A 21,873-nucleotide genomic window follows, 5' to 3' on the forward strand; every position below is an offset into this window, starting at 1 on the left:
CACACTCAGCTTCCTTAGAAAAGAGATGATATATAAATCCCAGATAGCCCAAGCAGTGCTAAAGATCTATCAAAGTGATATTTATTTAGAAGCAAAGTATTTTTGCTTAAAATTGGAAACTCTTAAGAGTATTTCTAAATTTTTTTCATTACATATGATTAATACTAAAATACTTACATTTAGGAAAGTTTGCTCAGAATTGTAATTAATTTGTTTTCTTGAAAAGGGAAAAGCCATCAAAGTCAGACGTATGTGTAGCATGAATTTTAGTCCACAACACCAAATATATTACTGTTTGGTTGATAAAAAACTACAGAACAGCAATTTACTAGAATCAATGCCTATTATGAAATCAAATAAATGTGTTATGTTCAATGAATCCCAGCTTTTAATTATTAAAATCTAGGTAATGCATTTTATAATTTAGAAAAGAATACTTAAGGATCTACTTAGTCTCTATATCTTTAGAAATTACTGTAAGGCTCTTGCTGGTCATTACTATCTACACCCTTTTCTAGAGGATCTCAACATTTTAAATGGTCACAAATTATGTATTCCCTCTGTTACACTGTATCTATATAAAAAAAAAGACCGTGAAAACTATAATGGCAAACAGAAGTCAAAAGATAAATTTCCAAAGTCAAAGGCACAAGTCAAACCCTTCTAGACATAAGTGGTAATTATAAATGCAAGTTATATTATCTGAAAATAATATAAGATCAATAATCTAGACCCCTGGTAGCATTTATAATATAGAAAATTGCAAATTATGTATTAAAAGAAACAGTATAACAATTCATTTCTTTAATGTTCTAAATATTTGGCACAATGCATAACTTGCCTTATTTAGAAACCATCTGATAAAAGTAATGTAGTTTTTAAAATGATTTTTAAAATTGTCAGGTTGTAGAATTTCCTATCTACCTTTCATTCTACTTCTTACTACCCTCCTTCTCTATTTCTCAAATTTTACTTTTGCTTACTGAAAATCTAAAAATGAAATATCATTCTTCTGTTATTTTAATGCCAAATAAAAAGTAATCACTAATAATATATGGCTAATATTTTTTAAAAGATTTCAATTTAGCTGTAACAGCCATAGCTTTAGGCTATTTTCAGGAGATAACCCCAGAACAAAAGAAATTCAAACACTCATATTTCATATGATAATGTGATGCTTGTTTCTTTTCAGATTACTGTTTACCCCCAAATTGTTGCAATATACATTTTTAAAAACAATAATCTTCCTCTATAATCACAACGCAAAACAAGAAGCAGAATACCCATCATCATTACAGAAACAGTGATTGTATACTTTAAATATTCAGATACCTTTTTAATGACTATCTTAAACCAATTTTTAATTATATATACGAAGAGTATACACTTACTAGTTGAAAAATATATTGGTTCTACCTACCTACTACTTTTAATACACAACATAACTTGTGTCTTCTTCCTAATAGCACAATTACAAGGACAGGAACACAAAAGATAGGTATTAGAAAGGTGAAGAAAGTATCAGAAAAACTTCCTCAGCCTTGGTTTATCATTTTTTTATCTTTCCTTTGTATACATGCTGCAACTGATTGGTCCTCTTTCATTACCCTTTCACCCTATTCCTATCTAAAGACCTTCTAGGCTTCAGAGCAAGGTCAGGTATACCATATTATCTATTGTTGCTACTGAATTAGTTTAAATTACAGGTTAAAAAAAGAAGAATGAAATGCTTGAGGTTAAGAAAGGTACATAGAAACCAAAGAAGAGTAAAGAAAAAAACAAACAAAAAAACATCGAGAGTGGTTGTACCATACCAATAATTATCTGGCAACTCTGGAGCAGAGGTTTCTATCTGGACTTTATATCATTAATATAGGGTCAAAAATCGAGAGTACAACTCTCCAATTATCAGGCTTTATGATTTTATTTTTTGGAATAAAGCTCAATTTCATGTCTAATTAGTTTTAAAAACATACTTCACTCCAGTGGAGAAGAGCTTCTTTCCCATCTACATCTACAACAGTAGAAATGGCAAGGCCTTCTTTACTACCACTGAAAGAACCAGGAAGCCAAAAACAATTTTTTCTTTTATCTGTACTCAAGATTTCCCCTGCCTCCCTCCACCTCCTGCATAAACAGTAACTTCACAGGAAACCAAGAGACTACACAGACAATTTTAGCTTATCTTCCTGAAGACTCTTTCCACCCCGCCCTCCCTAAACACACACAGTGGAGAAGCAGTGTGTTGAGTCTGACAAGGACAATAATTAAGGAAGGTAAAATGAGGCCTTATAGAATACTTAATACTAAGTTAAAATTCTAATATCATAGCATCAAGGTGTCAATTTATTCAACTTTAACCCATCTGGGAAAGTTACTTCTTTAGTAACTATAACCTCATTATATTCTTTTAATTGCTCATGCTAACAACTTTATTGTATACTATTGCATCTTATAAGAAGTAAATCCAGGGACCATTCCATTTTATCTTAGACATAACATTTACTAGTTTTCCAAGCATGACAGAAATGGAAAAATATATATATTAGAACAAGAACAATTTATGTTAATTTCCACAATTTGTGTTTCGCCTATGAGCAGTGCCTGATTCTATTCTATCAGCCCTATGCTTAAAGAAAAAAAAAAAAAAAAAAACTTAGTGAGAGACTAATTTACACAGTATACAAGAATATAATTTTATAATAAATCTTTCCAGTGTTCGCTATAACTTCATTACATGAAATGTTTCCCTTCAAAGAAACTCAGAAGGATAGCTCTTATAAAATGAAACAAAGCTTTCTGTGTTCATCTCTGGCAAGCAGTGACCAGAAACAGCTTGCTCACAATGGATCTAAAAGTGCTGCCTGTGGAGGAGAAACCACCACTAACATGCTGTATGAATAAGTCTTGGTGAGTGGCTACTATCTGGGACTTCTTCCTCTCTTCTCATACCAATGAGTCCATCTCACATAAAGCCTAAGAGAAAACTAAAGCCTTGCAGCAGTGAAACTCAGCATGCTCCACTCAAATACTTCTAAGGTAACCATTCTAAAGCAAAATCAGCAGAAGTCATCTCTTTTATCCAAACAAAAAAACCAGAAAACAAAAAATAAACAAAAAAAAAACCGCACAAAAGAACAAAAAAAAAACCCCCCAAACCAAAAGGCAAATGCTGTTGCTCAATTATTAGATGGATTTAGAGGCAAAAAATGTGACAACAGCAATAATTCAAGTAAAGTATATGAGAAAATTTAAACACGCCACTTTTCAAGTTAAGACAAAAGTGAAGGGGAGCTATGATCAGAGTCAAAAAGCTTAGACATTATCACCAAATGTTAATTCACTTTACAGTCATCAATGAGACTACTGTATATATTTTTGCACCTTGCGCTTGTAAAAGCAGATAAAATATTTAATATGTAATTTACAATGTATTTTATCAGCTCAGCATACAGGATGAATATAGATTATATCAAAGTGTAGTAGACAGTTAGGGGCCTGTGCAAACCCTGCAAAAATAGTACTTCAGGTATCTGCTAATTTAAAAAAAAAAGAAAACAAAAACAGTTTGCTGTTTAGAAGTGATACAATTCAAACTACCACAAAATACAAAGGACTGCAAAAATGTATACCATTCCAACAACATATATAAGTTATTAAATAAAGATCTGATTTAAAAGAATATAAATGAAGCCTTTAAGTAGGTCTTTTCTACATGCATATTACTCCTTGTTAAAGAAAAAAAATATGTAAAAAGGCCATTGGTAATTGCTTTGTTAACATGTGTAGAAAATGCCAATTCTCTGGTCACGAACCCCACTAGGTTTAGCACTTAAGGTCTCTGCAGTGTTATAAACGTAATTTAAAATACTGTTAACTCTCTAATTCCATTGGTAAAATAATGTGACTTGGAATATGGCAGTCTTCGTGTTGAGGGCAAGGATCCACAGTTTATTTGTTTTTTTATTCCTTAGGGGTGAACAGTTATCCAGAAGAACAGCACCCTCCGCCACCGCTCTGGGCTTGAGGTTCATCATCAATAATTTGTACACCTCGCCTTGCAGCTCCTGGTTGACTGGAGCCATTGCCTTTTGCCCTTTCATCCACTTGTGCCGTTTCTATCATCCCTAAGAGAGGGAGAAAGCAGAAATTATTTAGGACCACAATCGGCGTTTTCTGTTTCTATAATTTCAGTTTACCACCATGATAGCTATTTCTGACTTTCAACCAACAAGGAAACTAGATAAAATTAATAGCAAGTGTACTTGTCCAGTTGTATAACAGCCACAGTGACATCACCAGAGAAAAAAAGTTTTTGATTTAAACAAATGAGTGTATACAAGTGTCATCCTTAAGATTTTCCAAGTATACTTAGAAATACATCAAAGAAGGTCAAATTGTTCCAAGTACAAGCAATATTTAGGGTACAAGATTTATTCTTCAATAAGTCATGTAAACTTTTAACCAAATAACATTTGAAAGAACAAAAGAGTTTAAGATGAAAGAGGAAGAACAAAGCTGGAGGACTCACACTATCTGATTTAAAATTACAGTAGAAGTTGCTTGAATGATGACAGTGAGATACTGGTGAAAGGAGAAATCAATGGAACAGAGTCCAGAAATAGACCCTCATACATATGGTCACTTGATTTTTAATATATGTGCCAAGTTCATTCAATGAAAACAGCATAATCTTTTCAAGAGACAGTACTGGAACTGGACATTTACATGTAAAAAATAAAAGTTCAATCTATACCGCCCACCATATGTGAAAATTAACAAAAAATTAATTACAGACTTCAATGTAAAACAAAATTTCTAGAAGAAAACAAAGGAGGAAATCTCTGTAGAAGAAAATCTTTATGACTTTGAGTTAGCAAAGGTTTCTCATGTAAGACAAAAAAACATGACTCATACAGAAAACCTGATAAATCAGACCTCGTTAAAATTTAGAACTTCAGCTCTTTGAGAGACAGTTAAGAAAAATGAGAATATAAGACACAGACTAGGAGTAAATAGTTGCAAAATACATATCTGAAAAGATGAGGAAAGAAAAGAGAGTCCTTAAAACAGAATAAGGTTTCTTAAACTTGGGTCCAGAGATTGCTCTTGAACAATGGTTTCCAAATTGAGGTATACGGGATAATCCACTGAGGTAAAATTAGAAAACGTTCAATTTATTTTTCCTTAACCTTTCAAAATTTCTATTTTTTTAATGTATATTTTACAATATGGAAAATCATAAGTACTTGTACATGTTCTATAATTTTTAAAATAAACATATAGAGAATATTCAATTCTTTTATATAAAGATATGATATATAACATTTATAAGCCACTGATCTAGAACCTCAGTATTCAAAGTATGGTCTGAGGACTAGTGTCATTACCGCTTGGGTGTCTGTTAGTAAAGAGAAGCTCAGGCCCACATCAGACCCACGTTATCAAATTATGCATTTTAACAAGATCTCCTAGTGACTGATATGTACAGCAGTGGTTCTCAAATTTTAGTATGCATCAGAATCATAACGAGGGATTAAAACACAGATTCTGGGCACCACCTCCAGAGATTCTGATTCAGTAGGTTTGGGGTAAGGCCCAAGAACTTGCACTTCTAACATACTCTCAAGTGATGCTAATGCTGCTGATTACGGGACCACATTTAGAGAATTAATGCTCTAGAAGAATTATGAATGATCTTCAGGCTTACATAAAACTGAAATTTACTTCAAAGTTTGTGTATATGTACATTTTTTTAGAGCGAAAAACCATCATTCTGAGGTCTATAACTACAAGGAATATAATTTGACAAAATCATTTCAATCCATTATTCTACAGACTAGGGTTTTCCTAAGTATAGTGTGTTCTATTGGTGATATGAGAAATGACTTTCAGATTGTATATAATAAACATTTTCCTTCCTCTTTTTTTAATATGGAAAAGCTCAAACATATATAAAAGTAGAAAGAAGAGCATAATGAAAATCTGTATGTCCATCACACAATTTCATCCATTCTTGGCGATCATCCTTACCATTATTTTAAATCAAATTCCAGATATGTAATTTTATTCATAAATTATTTTAATATGATTTCTAAAAGATAAAAACATTTTAAAAAATAAGAATTCTTTTTTTAAGCATAACCACTACACAATAACCACGCCTAAAAAAATTTACAATAATTTCTTAATATCATCAATATCCAGTGAGTGTTCGTATAGTCCCAATTGTTTCACAAATGTTCTTTTTCATTAGTTTGTCAAATTAGGATCCAAATAAGGTCCATCCACTGCAACAGGTTGTTACAACTCTTAAATCTGTTTTATTCTGTCCATTCCCCTTCCATTTTTATTTTTAATAGTAATGCATATATTTTAATATGTATTTAGCAAATACTACACATAAGATTTCATAGCCATTGATTACTACTTGAAATAGGGCTGAAGAAGGTATTTAAGCTTCAAAAAATGAGTTAAAGATATTAAGTAAATAATAATACTGGTCGATGCGACAAATCATCAATATGGTCAAAATGGAAACTGTAAAACATCACCCCAGCGGCTTCCCTGGTGGCGCAGTGGTTAAGACTCCACCTGCCAATGCAGCGGACACGGGTTTGAGCCCTGGTCCCGGAAGATCCCACATGCCGCGGAGCAACTAAGCCCGTGTGCCACAACTACTGAGCCTGTGCTCTAGAGCCCGTGCTCTGCAACAAGAGAAGCCACCGCAATGAGAAGCCCGTGCACTGCAATGAAGAGTAGCCCCCACTCGACGCAACTAGAGACAGCCCACGCGCAGCAACGAAGACCCAACGCAGCCAAAAATAAATAAATAAAATAAATTAAAAACAAAAAACAAACGAAAAATCACTCCAGAAATATTACCAATATTTTAAAAAGAGCCATATACCTACTTTTACAAAGGTCAAGAAAGAGTTCCTCAATTCCTTTGTTCTGTTTGGCTGAAGTATGATAATGTTTTGCTCCCACAGATTCTGCATACCTTAAAAAAAAAAGTAACATCAGTAATTGACGTAAAAAAATGTTTTATGTTTTTTTCATGACTGCTATTTGAACTTTTTTTACAATAGCAATTTTAGTGACTTATTACTAATTAACCCAGGTTTAGTGAAATTAAGATTATATACCATTTGACGTCTCTATATATTGAATCAACTTTTAAATAAGAATAAAACAAGACTTTTATTCTAAGTTAATTTGCAACCCAAATACTTTAGTTTTTGTGACTCACTATTTGGCCATGACAGTTTTCTTTTGCATCATTCTTATACTTTTTATTGAAACCAGAAAGAGAAGTGAAAGTGGAATAACTTTAAATGTCACTAAAAGCCAGAAATTGCCAGTATAAACACGCTTCATTGAATCCACTAGCTCAATCTATATTAAGAGGTTTGAGTAATAACTAAATCGTAAAGTACACTGTGCAAACAGTAAGACTTCTTACAGAGAGTGACTGAAGGAAGGAAGAGGAGAAGGGATAACACTTACGATTCTGCTTCTTGAATGGAAACATGTCTGTCCTTCTCCAAGTCTATTTTATTACCTAATTTGAAAATGTAAATGCCAGTCTTTAATATTGATTCATTTTTATAATGAAATTAAGCCACTTCTAAATATACAATTGCCATTTTAATCATCTGGAAAAATAATACAAATCCCCACCAGACTTCTAAATGTCCTGAAACTGTAAGGTTTCAGGACATTTGGATATGAGGGTTGATCATGACTGTCAAGGTGAATGCCTCAACCTCCCTCAAATGGCTCAATGCACATCCCTCCTGAAGCTGCAGCCTCTGTCAGAGAAAATAACTTTTCCAAAGAGATAAGCACTATTTTTGATTTAGGGTATAAATGGGACTAAGATTCACTAGGGAATTCTAAGGATAAACCTATGAGTCTTAGCCAAGTGTAAATGGTCCCCAATCAATAATTATGGTTCATGAAAATATATTAGGCTAGCCTCTTGGATCCTAAGAATATTTTGGTTTTCTGGATGATATGAACTGGTTAAAGAAAGCATTAAAATATATGGCTTTTGAAGTACTTCACCACTGCAGGGGAAGAAGCTACTGTTTGTTTTAAAAACATGAGACAACTTAGTATATGAACATCATGCAGATTTTAAATTACTGAAAATAAGTTTAGCTCTCCTTAAACAATGGAACCAAACTGAGATTATGCCATAAAGCCACCAGAACAAAAGTGCAGAAACTGCAAAATGCAGATTCCTTATTATACACAGGGTAGAGATTAAGGTAAGTAGGCTGGACAGAGTGCTAAAGGCAATGGAAATAACATACAGGAAAGGGGGAAAATACCCTAATAAAGGACACGTCAAACAAATATTTTCATTTCTTCTATTATGACCTATAGGGGTAAAAAAGGAAACCTTGTAAATAAGGTCATTTTTTCTCAGGACCTTAGAGAGTCTAGAAGACAATTTCAGATAAAGCATTGAAGTAAGCACCCAATGAAAGATGCGATGCTTAGAACTGAGAGGTACAAGCCCAGAGGTTCTGTATATGAAGACCTCAAATAATCTGAGCACCTAATTATGCACAGCTTTAAGCAATGATCTGACACCATAGCCTAAGGTTGAGGGAGGGAAGCAGACATACTAAAGCTCAGCAGGTACTAACAAATTCAGTAATAAACTCTTCCTTCTTTGAACAGTTATCAGCCTACCTCAGCAAGAAGACACATATCAGTTCTGATTTCCCGCATTATATTTTATCAATAGAATTCTTAATTTGCTAAATATTACAACCAATATATCCAACAGTCACGAGTGGAATAAGTTGTTTTATGCTATGAAGAATGCAAAAAGCACCACCTAGTGGCAGGCAGCTCCAACAAACAGAGGCACAAGATTCTGCCACTGTAAAAAGGTAAAACAGCCTCCTATAGATCAAAGGAGACTTCTGTTGCAATTAACTAAAACCCTATGAGTTGGTTTGTTAGAGCTTAAGGTCTCTTTTTTCAAAATCCACCATAATTACCAACATCTATTTTTAAAAACTGAGGATAGGGAAAGTAGACAATCACCTTGTTGCCTCAAATGAATATTTGGGGAAAATTATTCAGATACTGCTTTATGATTTAACAGCATTTTGAACTTAACTAAACTTTAATAAAGCCAGTATTTTTTTTTTTTTTTAATCTTTTGGCCACGCCACACGGCTTGTGGGATTTTAGTTCCCCAGCCAGGGATTGAACCCGGGCCACGGCAATGAAAGCGCCAAGTCCTAAACAATGGACTGCCAGGGCGTTCCCTAAAACCAGTTATTATCAAAATGGCTAACTATTTTAATAACATAATTAATATTTTAAACAAAAAAAAATCCCTCTACTAAATAACTACTATTTCTTTGAACAGTAAGTGCTCATAATGGATTAACAGCACAGACCAAGTCACAAAACTGCCTGTCAGTGACTGACACCTTTCCAAAGTTCAAGACCTTTTTAGCTATGTTCTTTTAAAAGCAAGAGAGCTTAAAGCTTGCGGTTGAGGCTCATATCTGTTTCAATACTACTGTGCAGCCACATTGGGAACTTTCTAATAGGCTTACAACACCTGAAAATAAGAATAACCACCAAAGTAAGCACTTACTTGAAAAGTATAGTACAATAAAGGCTAGGGGGGAAAACTGACTGAAGCTATTGGAGAGGAAAAGGCTATCCTGCTAAGAATACTAAAAATTTTATCTTCTTTGAAAATACCTATTTGAATTAAGAACAAGGAAGGGATACACCCATTGCTAAGGGCAGACGGCCTAACAGCAATAAAGAGCTAGAACTTTATTTTGCTTAGACTGGATGGTGTGTGGCCTAGTGGAAAGAAATTTTTAAATCTGATAAAACTTGTTTTAAAGTCCTGGCTCATTTCAAAACTATAAGATTTGGGGCAAATTACTTAACCCCTTAGTCTCACTTTGTACAAATGTAGCTAATAAACTTTGCAAGGTTGATGTGAAAATAAGATATATGTAAAAAGCCTAGCACATAGGACGTGTTCAATAGAGTATTTTTCAGCCATCACAGTGAATGATCAAATGGAAAATGATCACAGTGAATGGTCAAATGGAATATCAATACTGTTATGAGAGAATTAAACCCATGATAATTAACACACTTCCTACCACAACCCTGGTTGGCTTCGGAAATCCCTTAACCACCCCTCCCCCAATTTAGTTCGGTTTGCTTCTGTGCTATCACAGCACACCCCCAACCCCTTGATACCATGTATCATAATGTACAATAAAAGCCTGTTTTTCTCTCTCACCCTACATGATAAGCTCTGGGGAGACAAGGACCATATCTATTTTTTAACTTATTCACTACATTATTCTCAAAGCCTGGTACATAACCAGCAATATATATTATTGGTTAAGTATATGGGCTTGAAGTAGCAGACAGACCTGAATTAAAATCCCAGGTCTATCTCTATATACTATGTAGTTTGGGAAGTATCAAGCTCTCTAAGTCCATTTTCTCATGTGTAAAATGGAAATGGCAACAATGCCTTCTTGCCGTGTTGTCAGGAGGCTTAAATGAAATAAGTGTGTATTCTTAGAATAGTACCTGGCACTCAATAAATGGTAACTATTAGTAATAATAAATATTTGTTTAACAAACATACAAATGTTAAGGACAGACTAGAAACAAAATACTCTATTAAACAGAGCAACCACAGCCAAGAGTGCTGATCAATGATGGATTAACTAAAACTAGAGGGAAAAGTCTCTGCTAGCGAAGTATGGAGTTCTCTCTTCCTGCTTTACACATTATCAGTGATTTAGATAAGGACCTAGAAGGTTCGGCATCTAATTTACACATGAAAAAGCTAGTAGATTATATATCAAACATAAACATTCAGAAACATATGACAAGTTGAAATTCCTACACTTAGGTTTAAATAATTTAGTTATGTAGGAAGATGGGGAAAGCCTGACAGAAGAGCAATACTTATAAAAAAGGAATTCTGATTTTTGTTAACCATAATCTATGTAAAAGAGAAACTGAGTTGACATGACTGCTAAAAAGTATATGCAATCTTGGGCAATGCTGGTAGAAGGACAGTAAGAAGATTTAAAAAAAGAGAGAGCTACGGTATACATTGACTCAACAATGTTTGGATTCTAGTATTCATTTCAAGTGTAGGAGACACACTGATACACTGAAATAAACCTAGGAAAAAATAATCAGGATGATGAGGATGTCTGAAAGTTAGCCCAAACAGTTGAAAACCTAGGGAAGATTTTAGGTGAACCATCCAAGTAGGCTTCAAATGTTTGAAGGACTATTGTGTAAAGGGAAAGGAACAAATATTTGTCATATGCCTACTCTATGCCAAGTGTTTTCCAAATCATTAGTCTTCATCACAATCCTACGAGGTAGTATTATTTTGAAGTTAGTTTTAAAACAGGAGAGAAAATAAACACTGAACATATACAGAATGAAATGAAAATCAAGACGTGGAAAAAATAATGCAGATGTCCATCAACAGCAAAAGGATAAACTGTGTAATATGCATAGAATTAAGTATTAGATAGCAAAGAGAGTAAAATGAACTACAACTATATACAAGAACACAGAGGAATCTTGTAAACATAATGTAAAGCCAAAAAAACAGACAAAAAAGCTCCCATACTATATGATCCTATTTATTTGAAATTCAGAACAAAACCAATCCATGCAGTAAAAAGTCAGGATTATGTCTGGGGGTAGGGGATGGTGAGGGGAAGGCAACTGGGGTAGTGTTGGGATGAGAAAGGAGCACAAAAAAAAAAAAAAAAAAGAAAAGAAAGGGGCTTCTAATGTACTGGTGGGGCTTCTAATGTACTAGTTACACAGATATGGTAACTTCATGAAATTTTCCTTTTGTGGTAAATGGGCTCTCAAAATTCGTCCAACTCTGAATTACAAACAGAATTCCATGTCACACTTGCCAATGGAAAAGGGAGAGTGAGAGCTTTTTATACTTTATACCAAACATTAATAAACATTATATAACATGAAATGAGACGTATCTAACCCTACTTGGGGGCAGTAAGCTACCAGATTCAATATTACTAAACCTTCTTAGAATATGAACATGAAGAATACAAAGTTTAATTATCCTAAGTTTATTCACCCAGCAAATTTTTTTTTTTTTGACCGTGCTGCGAGGCTTGTGGGATCTTAGGTCCCCGTAGCCCCCCTGCAGTGGAAGTGCATAGCACTAACCACTGGACCACCAGGGAATTCCCACCCAGCTAATTTTTTAAATGTTACTTTGTAACCTTGGCCAAGTAACAAGTTCTTGAGGCTTCTTTGACTTTCCTTTTTTCTTTCTTTTTTTTTTTAAAGATTTTTTTGATGTGGACCATTTTTAAAGCCTTTATTGAATTTGTTTCAATATTGCCTCTGTTTTATGTTTTCGTTTTTTGGCCCCAAGGCATGTGGGATCTTAGCTCCCCAACCAGGGATGGAACCCAAACCCGCTGCATTGGAAGGCGAAGTCTTAACCACTGGACTGCCAGGGAAATCCCTTCTTTGACTTTCTTAAGAATATGTTAGCTATGTTTCTTAGAATGCTTTAGTTCCTTCCTCTCTTCTGAGAGATAACCAGAATCCCAAATCATCAAATCTTTAGTCATTCACCTACTGTGACCACTTCCACTCCCAGTAAGTCCGATATACCAGACAGACAAAAGCAGGCCAAACTCACTAATGACTAGCTGCAGCTTTGGTCCCAAACTCCTATGTGGTCTACGACTCCAGTGTTCTTGTTTGAAATATTCCCACCATCTAGCCTAACATCTAGCATCTAGACTAAAAAGCAGGCCAGATTAGCTCCTGTTCCTCTCCCAAAACTTGCACCCTGATCTGGACCTGTAAAGTTTACCAATCTAATGGTGACAAAATGTAAGAAATGTAAACTCAGGTTAAAACAAAAAAATCCTTAAGGCTAAAAGCAGAATTTGCCCACGGTGACTACTCCATTCTATGTCCTCCACTAAAACTACCCTGGTTTCTCCCAAGCCATTTATCAGTTATATAAAAATGAAGAGAGAAAACAGCCTGAGGCTATTCATAAGGATTAATATCTCAAGCAGAGGAGTCTGAATGACTTCAATTTGAATCCCATCTCTGATAGCTGCATGATACTGAGCAAGTTATTAAGTATGTTATCTCCAGGGCTCAGCTTCCTCTACAAAGCCCTCATAGGGTTGTGAAGATTACATGAGATAATATCCACTGAGTACACAGCACAGTGTCTGGAACACTTTATTGCCCAATAATTAGCTGTTATATCATAGAAATAATACTCTAAAGAAAAAGGAAACCAAAGAGAAATGCCGTAAGTCCAACAGTGAGTTCTAGAGTTGTTTTACTTTACCTCTTAAGATATTTCTCCAGTCTAGTATATCATGATCTACCTTTACCTTTGGAGTCAAATTTGTTCTTAACTCAAAAATGTGTATAGTTAAATATATAGAACAAGAACACAGCTTAAGTCATTGATTTTAATTATACTGTAAAGCAGTTGATGAACTCTTCTTTTCTAAAATAATCTTAAGATGAAAAACCAAAGGTCAAGTTGAAGCAAGGCTGGGGGACTTGAAGCCCTACATGTTTAGGGCTTCCCACTTGCTCCCCAAAGGCATTCCTTGAAGTATAGATGTCTGAATCTCCTGAAAGATCACTTCCAAATCCTAAATTATACTAAAATATTAAATACTAAAATACCAGTCTTCTTTTCTCATGTAACTTTAAAATGAAAATTACTTATTTACTATTCTTTAATAAAGTGTTAAGGAAACAAAGGACATTTTTAAAAAGTAATGATGCTTACCAACTATACATAAACAGATTTCATTTCCCAACATTTTCCGTAATTCTTTGACCCAGTTTTTAACCTGTGTACACAAAAGAGTAAATATTAAAACAAATCCTGTAACAATGACTACCATTACAACACCTCAAAACTCAACACTGTCAAAATACCTCAAAATTTTGTCTAACAGTCCATGTATTTAGTTATTACTAGGAATGATTCACTGTTGGATCATTTATATCGCAAACCACACACACAGACAAACATCTAATGGAAAGATTTCTCTCTATATCTACACATAAGAATAAACAGAAGCATCTCTAATTACAAACTTTCATAACTGCCCATAAATCCAAGCAAAGCTGTTCACCAAAGCAAAAGCATGTCAGTTCCAGCTTCTGGTAATAGATGCTTATAGAGAATCACGTTGGACTTAAAAAAACATGGGCTGAATTAAAAATCTTTTGTACCCCAACTGGGTCCCAAATAGAGGGCATAGGAGCTTCTGTGTCACACATTTAAAGGAAAAACAAAATGTACATAGGTACCAAAAAGAGTAAAATAAAATTTCATCCTTTGGTGTAAGATAGGTTTCTTCAAGTTCAGCGCTACTGATATTTTGGCTCAGATAGTTCTTTGTTGTGAGGGACTGTCCTGTGCAATGTATGATGCTTAGCACTATCCCTGGCTTCCTACCCACTAGATACCAGTTCCATCCTCCAGGTGTGACAATCAAAGATGTCTCTAGACATTGCTGCCCCCTGGTGGAGAGCCACTGGTGCACAATGACTCCAGTGGCAAACTGATTCTTCACTACGGATGGAGCAGAGCTGCAGGCACGGTTGGGAATAAACTGAAATTAAGTAATTTTTTTTTTTTTTTTAAGTGCTGGGCTTCCTTCCTTCCTTCCTTTCTTTCTTTCCCTCTCTCTCTCTTTTGCTGCGTTGGGTCTCAGTTGTGGCACACAGGCTCTTCGTTGCAGTGCGTGGGCTGTCTAGTTGTGGTGCGTGGGCTCCAGAGTGCGCGGGCTGAGTAGTTGCAGCGCTCGGGTTTAGCTGCCCCGCGGCATGTGGGATCTTAGTTCCCTGACCAGGGATTGAACCCACGTCCCCTGCATTAAAAGGTGGATTCTTAACCACTGGACCACCAGCGAAGTCCCTGAAATTAAGTAATCTTTTGAACTCATGATTTTAAATATACTGATTATAATAAAACAGGATAAAGAACCAACTTGGGATACCTACTTTCATTTTTGTGTAATGGAATTTAGTACGTATGTAATCAAATGACACAGAACTTATATACCTTCCTAAAAAAAATACACACACATCTACAAATTACAAAAATTACATTAGATATGTGTGGTAAGCATTTACTGTGCATATGTTCCTATGCACAAAGTAACAGTTTCACACGCCTATTCTCTGCAAGAATGCAAAGGAACTGTAGTAAACACAAAATCTTTATAAAAACAAAGGTAATCAACAATTTATAATAGCACTGAACTACACTTTTCTCAGTACAGTCCCATCTTTTTGTTTCATTCACATATATGTATACCATGTTCAGAGAAGCATTTAACTTCCACCCATAGTTGATTTCATATAAGAAAAATCTGACAGTACTGGTATAAAATGTACATCCTCATCACTTCAAAGGAAACATGCCAGAATCCAATTATGTATTACCCTACTCCCTGTACATATAGTATCACGACCTACTAAATCTAACCAATTTTTTAAAAATTTGTTATTCATCTGCAATCAGATCCCCCTCCACAGGCATCCTACTCATTACCCCCATACACTCTGTGATGAGTTAAAGATGGTCACCAATTCTTTGCCAAGAGTCTATTTCCTCTCTCTTTGACTCTGGGCTAGCCTTGTAACTTGCTTTGACCAAGAAAATGTGGCAGAACTAATGCCATGCCAATTCCAGACTAAAGCCTTAAGAAGGTGAGGCAGCTACACTCTTGGGATCCAGCTGTCACATAAGAAGCTTTGGCTGGAATATGGAATAATGAGAGCATGTGGAGAGAGTACTGGAGAATGAGACACCAAATGGAGTGAGAGGCCATGTGGAGGAAAACCAGGCCCTCCCGGATCCAGGTTCCCACCCAGCCAAACCCCCAGTTCAATGCAGCTGCATGAGTGACTCCACTGACACCACATGGAGCAGAGGACTTGCCCAGTCAACCCTCAAAAAACCACGAGAAATAATAAATCATTGTTTTAAGTCACCAAGTTTTGGGGGTTTTGTTATACAGCCAGAGATAACTGGTCACTTTTCAACCTAATAGAGTCCACCTTCTTTTAAGCAATAAAATACTTAAACCATTTCTTTTTATGCCAAAAAGGCAGGAAGGGATAACAAACAACACCCCAAATATATAACTTTTTAAAATATCATTAAATCTGAAAGCTACATATTGCTTCATTTTTCTACTCCTTGGACTAAGTTTTTCCACATGGCATTAATAATCCAAGGGCTAACTTGTACATCTGCTTCATCAGTTAAATACTAGGAAATAAAATAAAAATAAAAAACTAAAAAGGCAAGTAATTTCAACAAGTACAAACCTGTAACTCAAGGCAAGAAAAGTTTCTACCTTGGAAATTACCCCCTTTAGTTAAACATCCTTGACAAAGTTATTCCAAGAAGGGCTTTCAAAGAAAAGGTCAAATAAGTAACTAGTCACAATCCTAATTGTGATGAGAATTCAGAGTTAAGTTTAATGGTCACTCATTTTTGGTCCCAAACAACTATAAAAATTCTTTATTTTTGGTGAATGTTTAAAGAGGGGTTAAAAAAAAAATGGAGGAGCTTTAAAACGAACACTACCTAGATTGTCCTTTTAAAATTTACATTATATCCTCCAGGAAATTTAGTGAGAAGAAAGAGCTTAAACTTGATTTAGTTCTTCGTTTTCCTCCCCACAGTTATGGAACCTGCCCATGCAGCCATACCAAGTTTTCAGGTGGCCAGTGTGTATGTAACCAAAAAAACGTATGTGATTTTTCTTTAATAGGGAGAAAAAGAACCTCTATATTTTTCTGAAGCTTTACTTCAGATTATTTCCCTTTCCTAATATCTGAGAAAGCCATGTAATAAACTATTAATAAATGATATCCATATTGTTAACATGAATTAAATGCTCCATTAAAAAATATGAGTGGTCATCATTTATGCACAAACTATACTTTACCTTTAAAGCCAAGGCTAATCACATTAGTAAACAAAAGTATGTTAATGCAGACTTGAAAAAATCAGTGTTGTTCTATTAAGTCATCTACCCATAAGTAAACAGAATACCTTCTGAAAAGAATCTTCATCTGTTATATCATAAACTAAAATAGCTCCATTTGAATCTCTGTAGTAAATTGGACCCAATGCATGGAATCTCTCTTGACCTGCTGTATCCTAAATAAAGCAATAAACTCTTATTAGATCAGAAGAAAAAATACATCTGTTATTGTAACTACAGTGAACTTTTAATTGGAAAGTGGGGTATAAAGTTATAGATAATCCCAAAACACTGTTAAAAGAAACAAAACAGGTTACAAATAAAATTTTTAAGTCAAGTTATAATCAATATTTAATGTTTTACTGTTATATAAAGATTACTTCTCCCCTCCCCAACCTTCCTCCTCCTCAGCAATCTTCCCACCCTCACTAAAAAACCATTTCAGTTGCCAAAGGGTCAGAATGGGCCACAATGGCATTATAAGCCAGGAACAGGCCTTGCACTAAATTTAGGTTCTCCCCAGAGAGAGGAGACAAGGAGAAAGAGCATGCACCAGGACCACCTGCCAACAGGTACACTACTGCATTATCCTTGCCCTACTCTCCACTGGCCATTCCCTTGGAGGATTAGAATATGGAGATGGGGGAAAAAAGGCCAGGCAGGCTGTCCACCCCTTTTTCTGACATGGAATCCCTCTGAGTTGACCCTTCTCCAGCTGAAAAGTTATGATAGAACTATTCATGTATACAATTGTATGCAAGATAAAATTCTTAGCCAGATTTTAGAAAAAAATGTTTATTTAAAAAAGGTTTTGGCTAAACTTCAGTTAACTAAAATAAATCCAGAAATTCTTGAGCCAATTAGTTATGAGAGAACCAGGAATAGGTACTCTAGGCCTTCACTCATACAGTTGAAAAGGTTAACTTACCCATATAGCAAGATTTACTCTTTTCCCACCAATATTTAACTTCTTTGTTAAGAATGATGCCTAAGAAAAGAGAGATATACATTAGACAATGTTTCACATAAAATAACATTTTTTATTCTCAAAACTACAGATGAATGAATCATATCAATATGAAATAAGTTATCTGGGAGAAAAAGTAATCACTGAGTTTTTATTAATGATTAAACACTATTTCCACTGAAGACAGAACATTATTTTTACTCTAATCTAAGAAAAAGATATTTTGATTTATGAATACAAGTTATGAAAAGTACAAAAAAATGGGTAAATATGTTTTCTTAGTTTTTTCCTCATTACAGCATTTTCTGCGCATTTAATTTGATGCCACCTAGCTACTCATTACAGAAAGCGTCTAAGAGACTTCTAAGATGAGATAACAGAAATGTTTACTGATAGTTAACTGTGTGAATACCATTATTATTGGAAATTTTCCTGCAATTATTTCATAATTCAATTATTTAAACTATATCTAATAATTGCCCTAGGTACTGATGCCACAGAAATGAAAGGAAACGGTTCCAGCTTTCAAGGAGCTTATAGTCCACTGCAGAAATTAAAATATAAAGAGAATTAAAATACCATGTGATAATCGTTAAAATGGACCATCTTGCCAAGTATACTATAAGGAAAATGCTGAGGAAGGAAGTGTAAAGCCTGCTTGGATAAGTCACAGAAGGCTTCAGAAAGAAGGTAATGATCTCCCCTTTAGGAGTAGTAGGGGTTTTTCCTGACAGATGGGTGAAGCCACCGAAGCCTGAAACACATAACTCCCCACCCTATAGGAAACTCCAAGTTGGTCTGGTGGACGCTAGAGATGAGACTACAAAGATAAGCAAAGGTTGAATTAATCGAAAAAAAAGTCCTGACTCCACATCTAAGCCTATGGACTTTACCTTGTGGGTCTCAATAAAATGTGTTCCAAGACACTAGACAAGTTTTTTGTTTTTTAATGTATACTACAGTCAGGTATATTTGGGGACTGCTGTATATTGCTCTATATCCCCTTTGTGCATTCACAGTACCCACTAGCACACTAAAATTCTGCCAAAAGGAAGGCTGACTAACTGCATTTATACAAGCATTTCCCAAACTCATTTGACTTCTTTTTCCCTAAAGAAACACCTAACTCATCCAAAGGAGTGTTAGGAAATAATACTGTTGACAATGGATAATCAATGAAGGGTTTCTAAGCAGTGAGGACATATAAGATCTATTTTTAAGAGAATGACTACGATAGGAAGAAAGAACAGGACTAGACCTGGAAGACAGGAGTCTATTTTAAAGTTGGAAAGAAAAACATAAAGGGCCTGAACTAAGTGTATGAGGATAGAAAAGAGAGAATCGAATCAAGTAATTGAAGAGGGAATATAATCAGAAACCAGAGTCAGTTGACATGTTTAAAAAAGGAACAAAGAGCCAACTTCAAAGCTATGCAGAGACAGTCACATTTAAGTGTATATATATAGAAGAAAGTGCAGAGATGGAAAGTAAAACAGATAAAAGGCTAGGATGGTGAATTATTACTGAAGGAGAAGGAACCTAGATTTCAGGAAGGACTTTCTGCTGTATGTATACCAAGGAAAATTAAAACTAAGAAAAGGCCACTAGATTTAGTGATTAACTAAGGAATCTACAGAGACACAAATGGCAGACTGAGATCAAATCCAGGAATGTCAGCCTTCAGAGCCCAAGCTACACTCAAAATATTTTATTAAATAAAACACAGGTTAGGGGCCTTCCCTGGTGGTGCAGTGGTTAAGAATCCGCCTGCTAATGCAGGGGGCAAGGGTTCGAGCCCTGGTCCAGGAAGATCCCACATGCCGCGGAGCAACTTAGCCCGTGCACCACAGCTACTGAGCCTGTGCTCTAGGCCCGCGAGCCACAACTACTGAAGCCCGCGCGCCTAGAGCACGTGCTCCACAACAAGAGAAGCCACCCAACGAGAAGCCCACGCACCGCAACGAAGAGTAGCCCCCGCTCACGGCAATTAGAGAAAGCCCGCGTACAATAAAGACCCAACGCAGCCAAAAAAAAAAATAAATAAATAGAATAAATACATTTATTCAAAAAAAAAACAAAACAAAACACAGGTTATATAGAAAAGGGTATAAAATAAATTCAATGGCAAAACGACAAAGAAATAACTTGGAATATGAGAAGACCAAATACATGTTATGACAATTAATTTGAATAAAGGACTATTTCCCACTCATAGCATAAGGGTGAAGAATATCAAATGAAGCAGAACTCTGGATTTGAATCTCGGCTTTGCCACTTATTAGCTGTATAATTTATTTGAACTCAACTATTTGTTCTGTTTCAATATCAATGTTATATAAAGAAACTCAAAACCTGACTCCTATCCTAATATTTAATAGGTAAGTAAACTTAAATGCCTCCCTCTCTTCTTTCAAACATATTTAAAGTTAAACTGATCTTCCCTCCAAAATCGGCTTTCCATTCCAACATTAGTATTTTGATCACATTCTCCAAGTCACTGAGGTTTAGAATCTTAGGAATATCATCACTGAATATTCTTCCTCCCCTGTCATCCCATATTCTAAAAAAACCTACCAAGCCTTGTCTTTATATTTCCTCTGTAGTTCTATGACCACCAGTCTCATATTATGTCATAATATAAATACCTTTGGTCTCACCTCACACTCTGGTTCTCTGGTCTACATGCTAAATTATCCTCCCAAAGCCTCCATGATTAAAAACAAACAAAAAAACCATTATCATATCCATAGCTGAGCTCTCTAATAAGTTATCATTTTTAATAAGTATGCTTGCACTACATCCCTGCTGGCAGCTAATACCATAATAGCCTTTTTGTCATGAGTTTTGTGGGGATTTCTCAGCAGACGGGAGTGAATTATAGCTGATAAATCTCCATCATTTCCTTTCTACTATTCCCTCTGAAACTTACCATCACTCTCCCATGGTAAGTTCAGAGACAGTGTTAAGTGTCTCCTAAGGAACTACGGATGTATAAAACAAATTTATGCAAAGAGTGCTCATTACAGCGACGATTATTAAAAAAAAAAAAAAGAGAGAGAAAAAGAAAGAAGAAGAAAAAGAAAAGAAATAACCTAAGTGTCCATGAATAGGCTATTTTTAAAAAATATACAAATATAGTCCATCCATACAGTGAGACACTACGCAGTCATTTCCACCACTATTGCTAATACTAGCTAACAGTTATTTGAATGCTTACCTTCCACCAAGTACTGTGCTATGCACTTTTTACAAAATCATTCATAAGCTTCTCCTTTATAAAAGTCAGGGAGCCCTAATCTACAAATAAAAGTCTCAAAGCCTATCTTTGTATCCAAGGACCTCCACCATTTGTCCACATCTATCTTCCCAAGAAAGCTTCCAGTATTTCTCTACTTACTTGGAAACTCATATAGTCTATATTATACATTCCCTCCAATTCTGTTTGTTCATAAAATTCCTCTCTAATTTGGGCCTATTCTTTCTCTATCTGGATCTCACCTATCAAGACCAGTTCATGACCTACACTCTTCTTCCTTGAATTTTTAAGCTTTCTCATACCACCCAGACAACCCACAGTGAATTTCTCTATGCAGAAGAACTTTAGGGAGCCTAATCTTGTAATATACAGCATATACCACCTTGTATTTTAAGTTAACTTTTCATGGGTATAAGTCTTCTGTTAACTAGAGTACATATTTTTATTTATTTAACACTTTCACAGTGCTTATAATGAAATGGGCAGTGTTCTAAAAGCTTTTCCATATTAATTCACTTCTCCTAACACTCTGTGATTAGATATAATTATTATCCAAATATTACAGA

The 21,873-nt window shown here is 35.1% G+C and overlaps 1 protein-coding gene across 1 annotated transcript in view; it reads right to left on the reverse strand.

Moving 5' to 3' along the window:
* Positions 1 to 835: 835 nt before the first annotated feature.
* Positions 836 to 21,873, reverse strand: part of RAB21 (RAB21, member RAS oncogene family) — a 30,222-nt gene continuing 9,184 nt past the window's right edge. The window contains exons 2-7 of the mRNA XM_061205066.1: positions 18,013 to 18,072; positions 17,153 to 17,260; positions 13,859 to 13,922; positions 7,510 to 7,564; positions 6,915 to 7,003; positions 836 to 4,127 (exon numbers count right to left, since the gene is read on the reverse strand). Of these exons, the coding sequence (XP_061061049.1) occupies positions 3,985 to 4,127; positions 6,915 to 7,003; positions 7,510 to 7,564; positions 13,859 to 13,922; positions 17,153 to 17,260; positions 18,013 to 18,072 (519 nt within the window). The 3' untranslated portion in view covers positions 836 to 3,984. The remainder of the gene's footprint in view (positions 4,128 to 6,914; positions 7,004 to 7,509; positions 7,565 to 13,858; positions 13,923 to 17,152; positions 17,261 to 18,012; positions 18,073 to 21,873) is intronic.

This window comes from Eubalaena glacialis, chromosome 11 (genome assembly GCF_028564815.1).
Source record: "Eubalaena glacialis isolate mEubGla1 chromosome 11, mEubGla1.1.hap2.+ XY, whole genome shotgun sequence".
Classification (NCBI taxonomy): Eukaryota; Metazoa; Chordata; class Mammalia; order Artiodactyla; family Balaenidae; genus Eubalaena; species Eubalaena glacialis.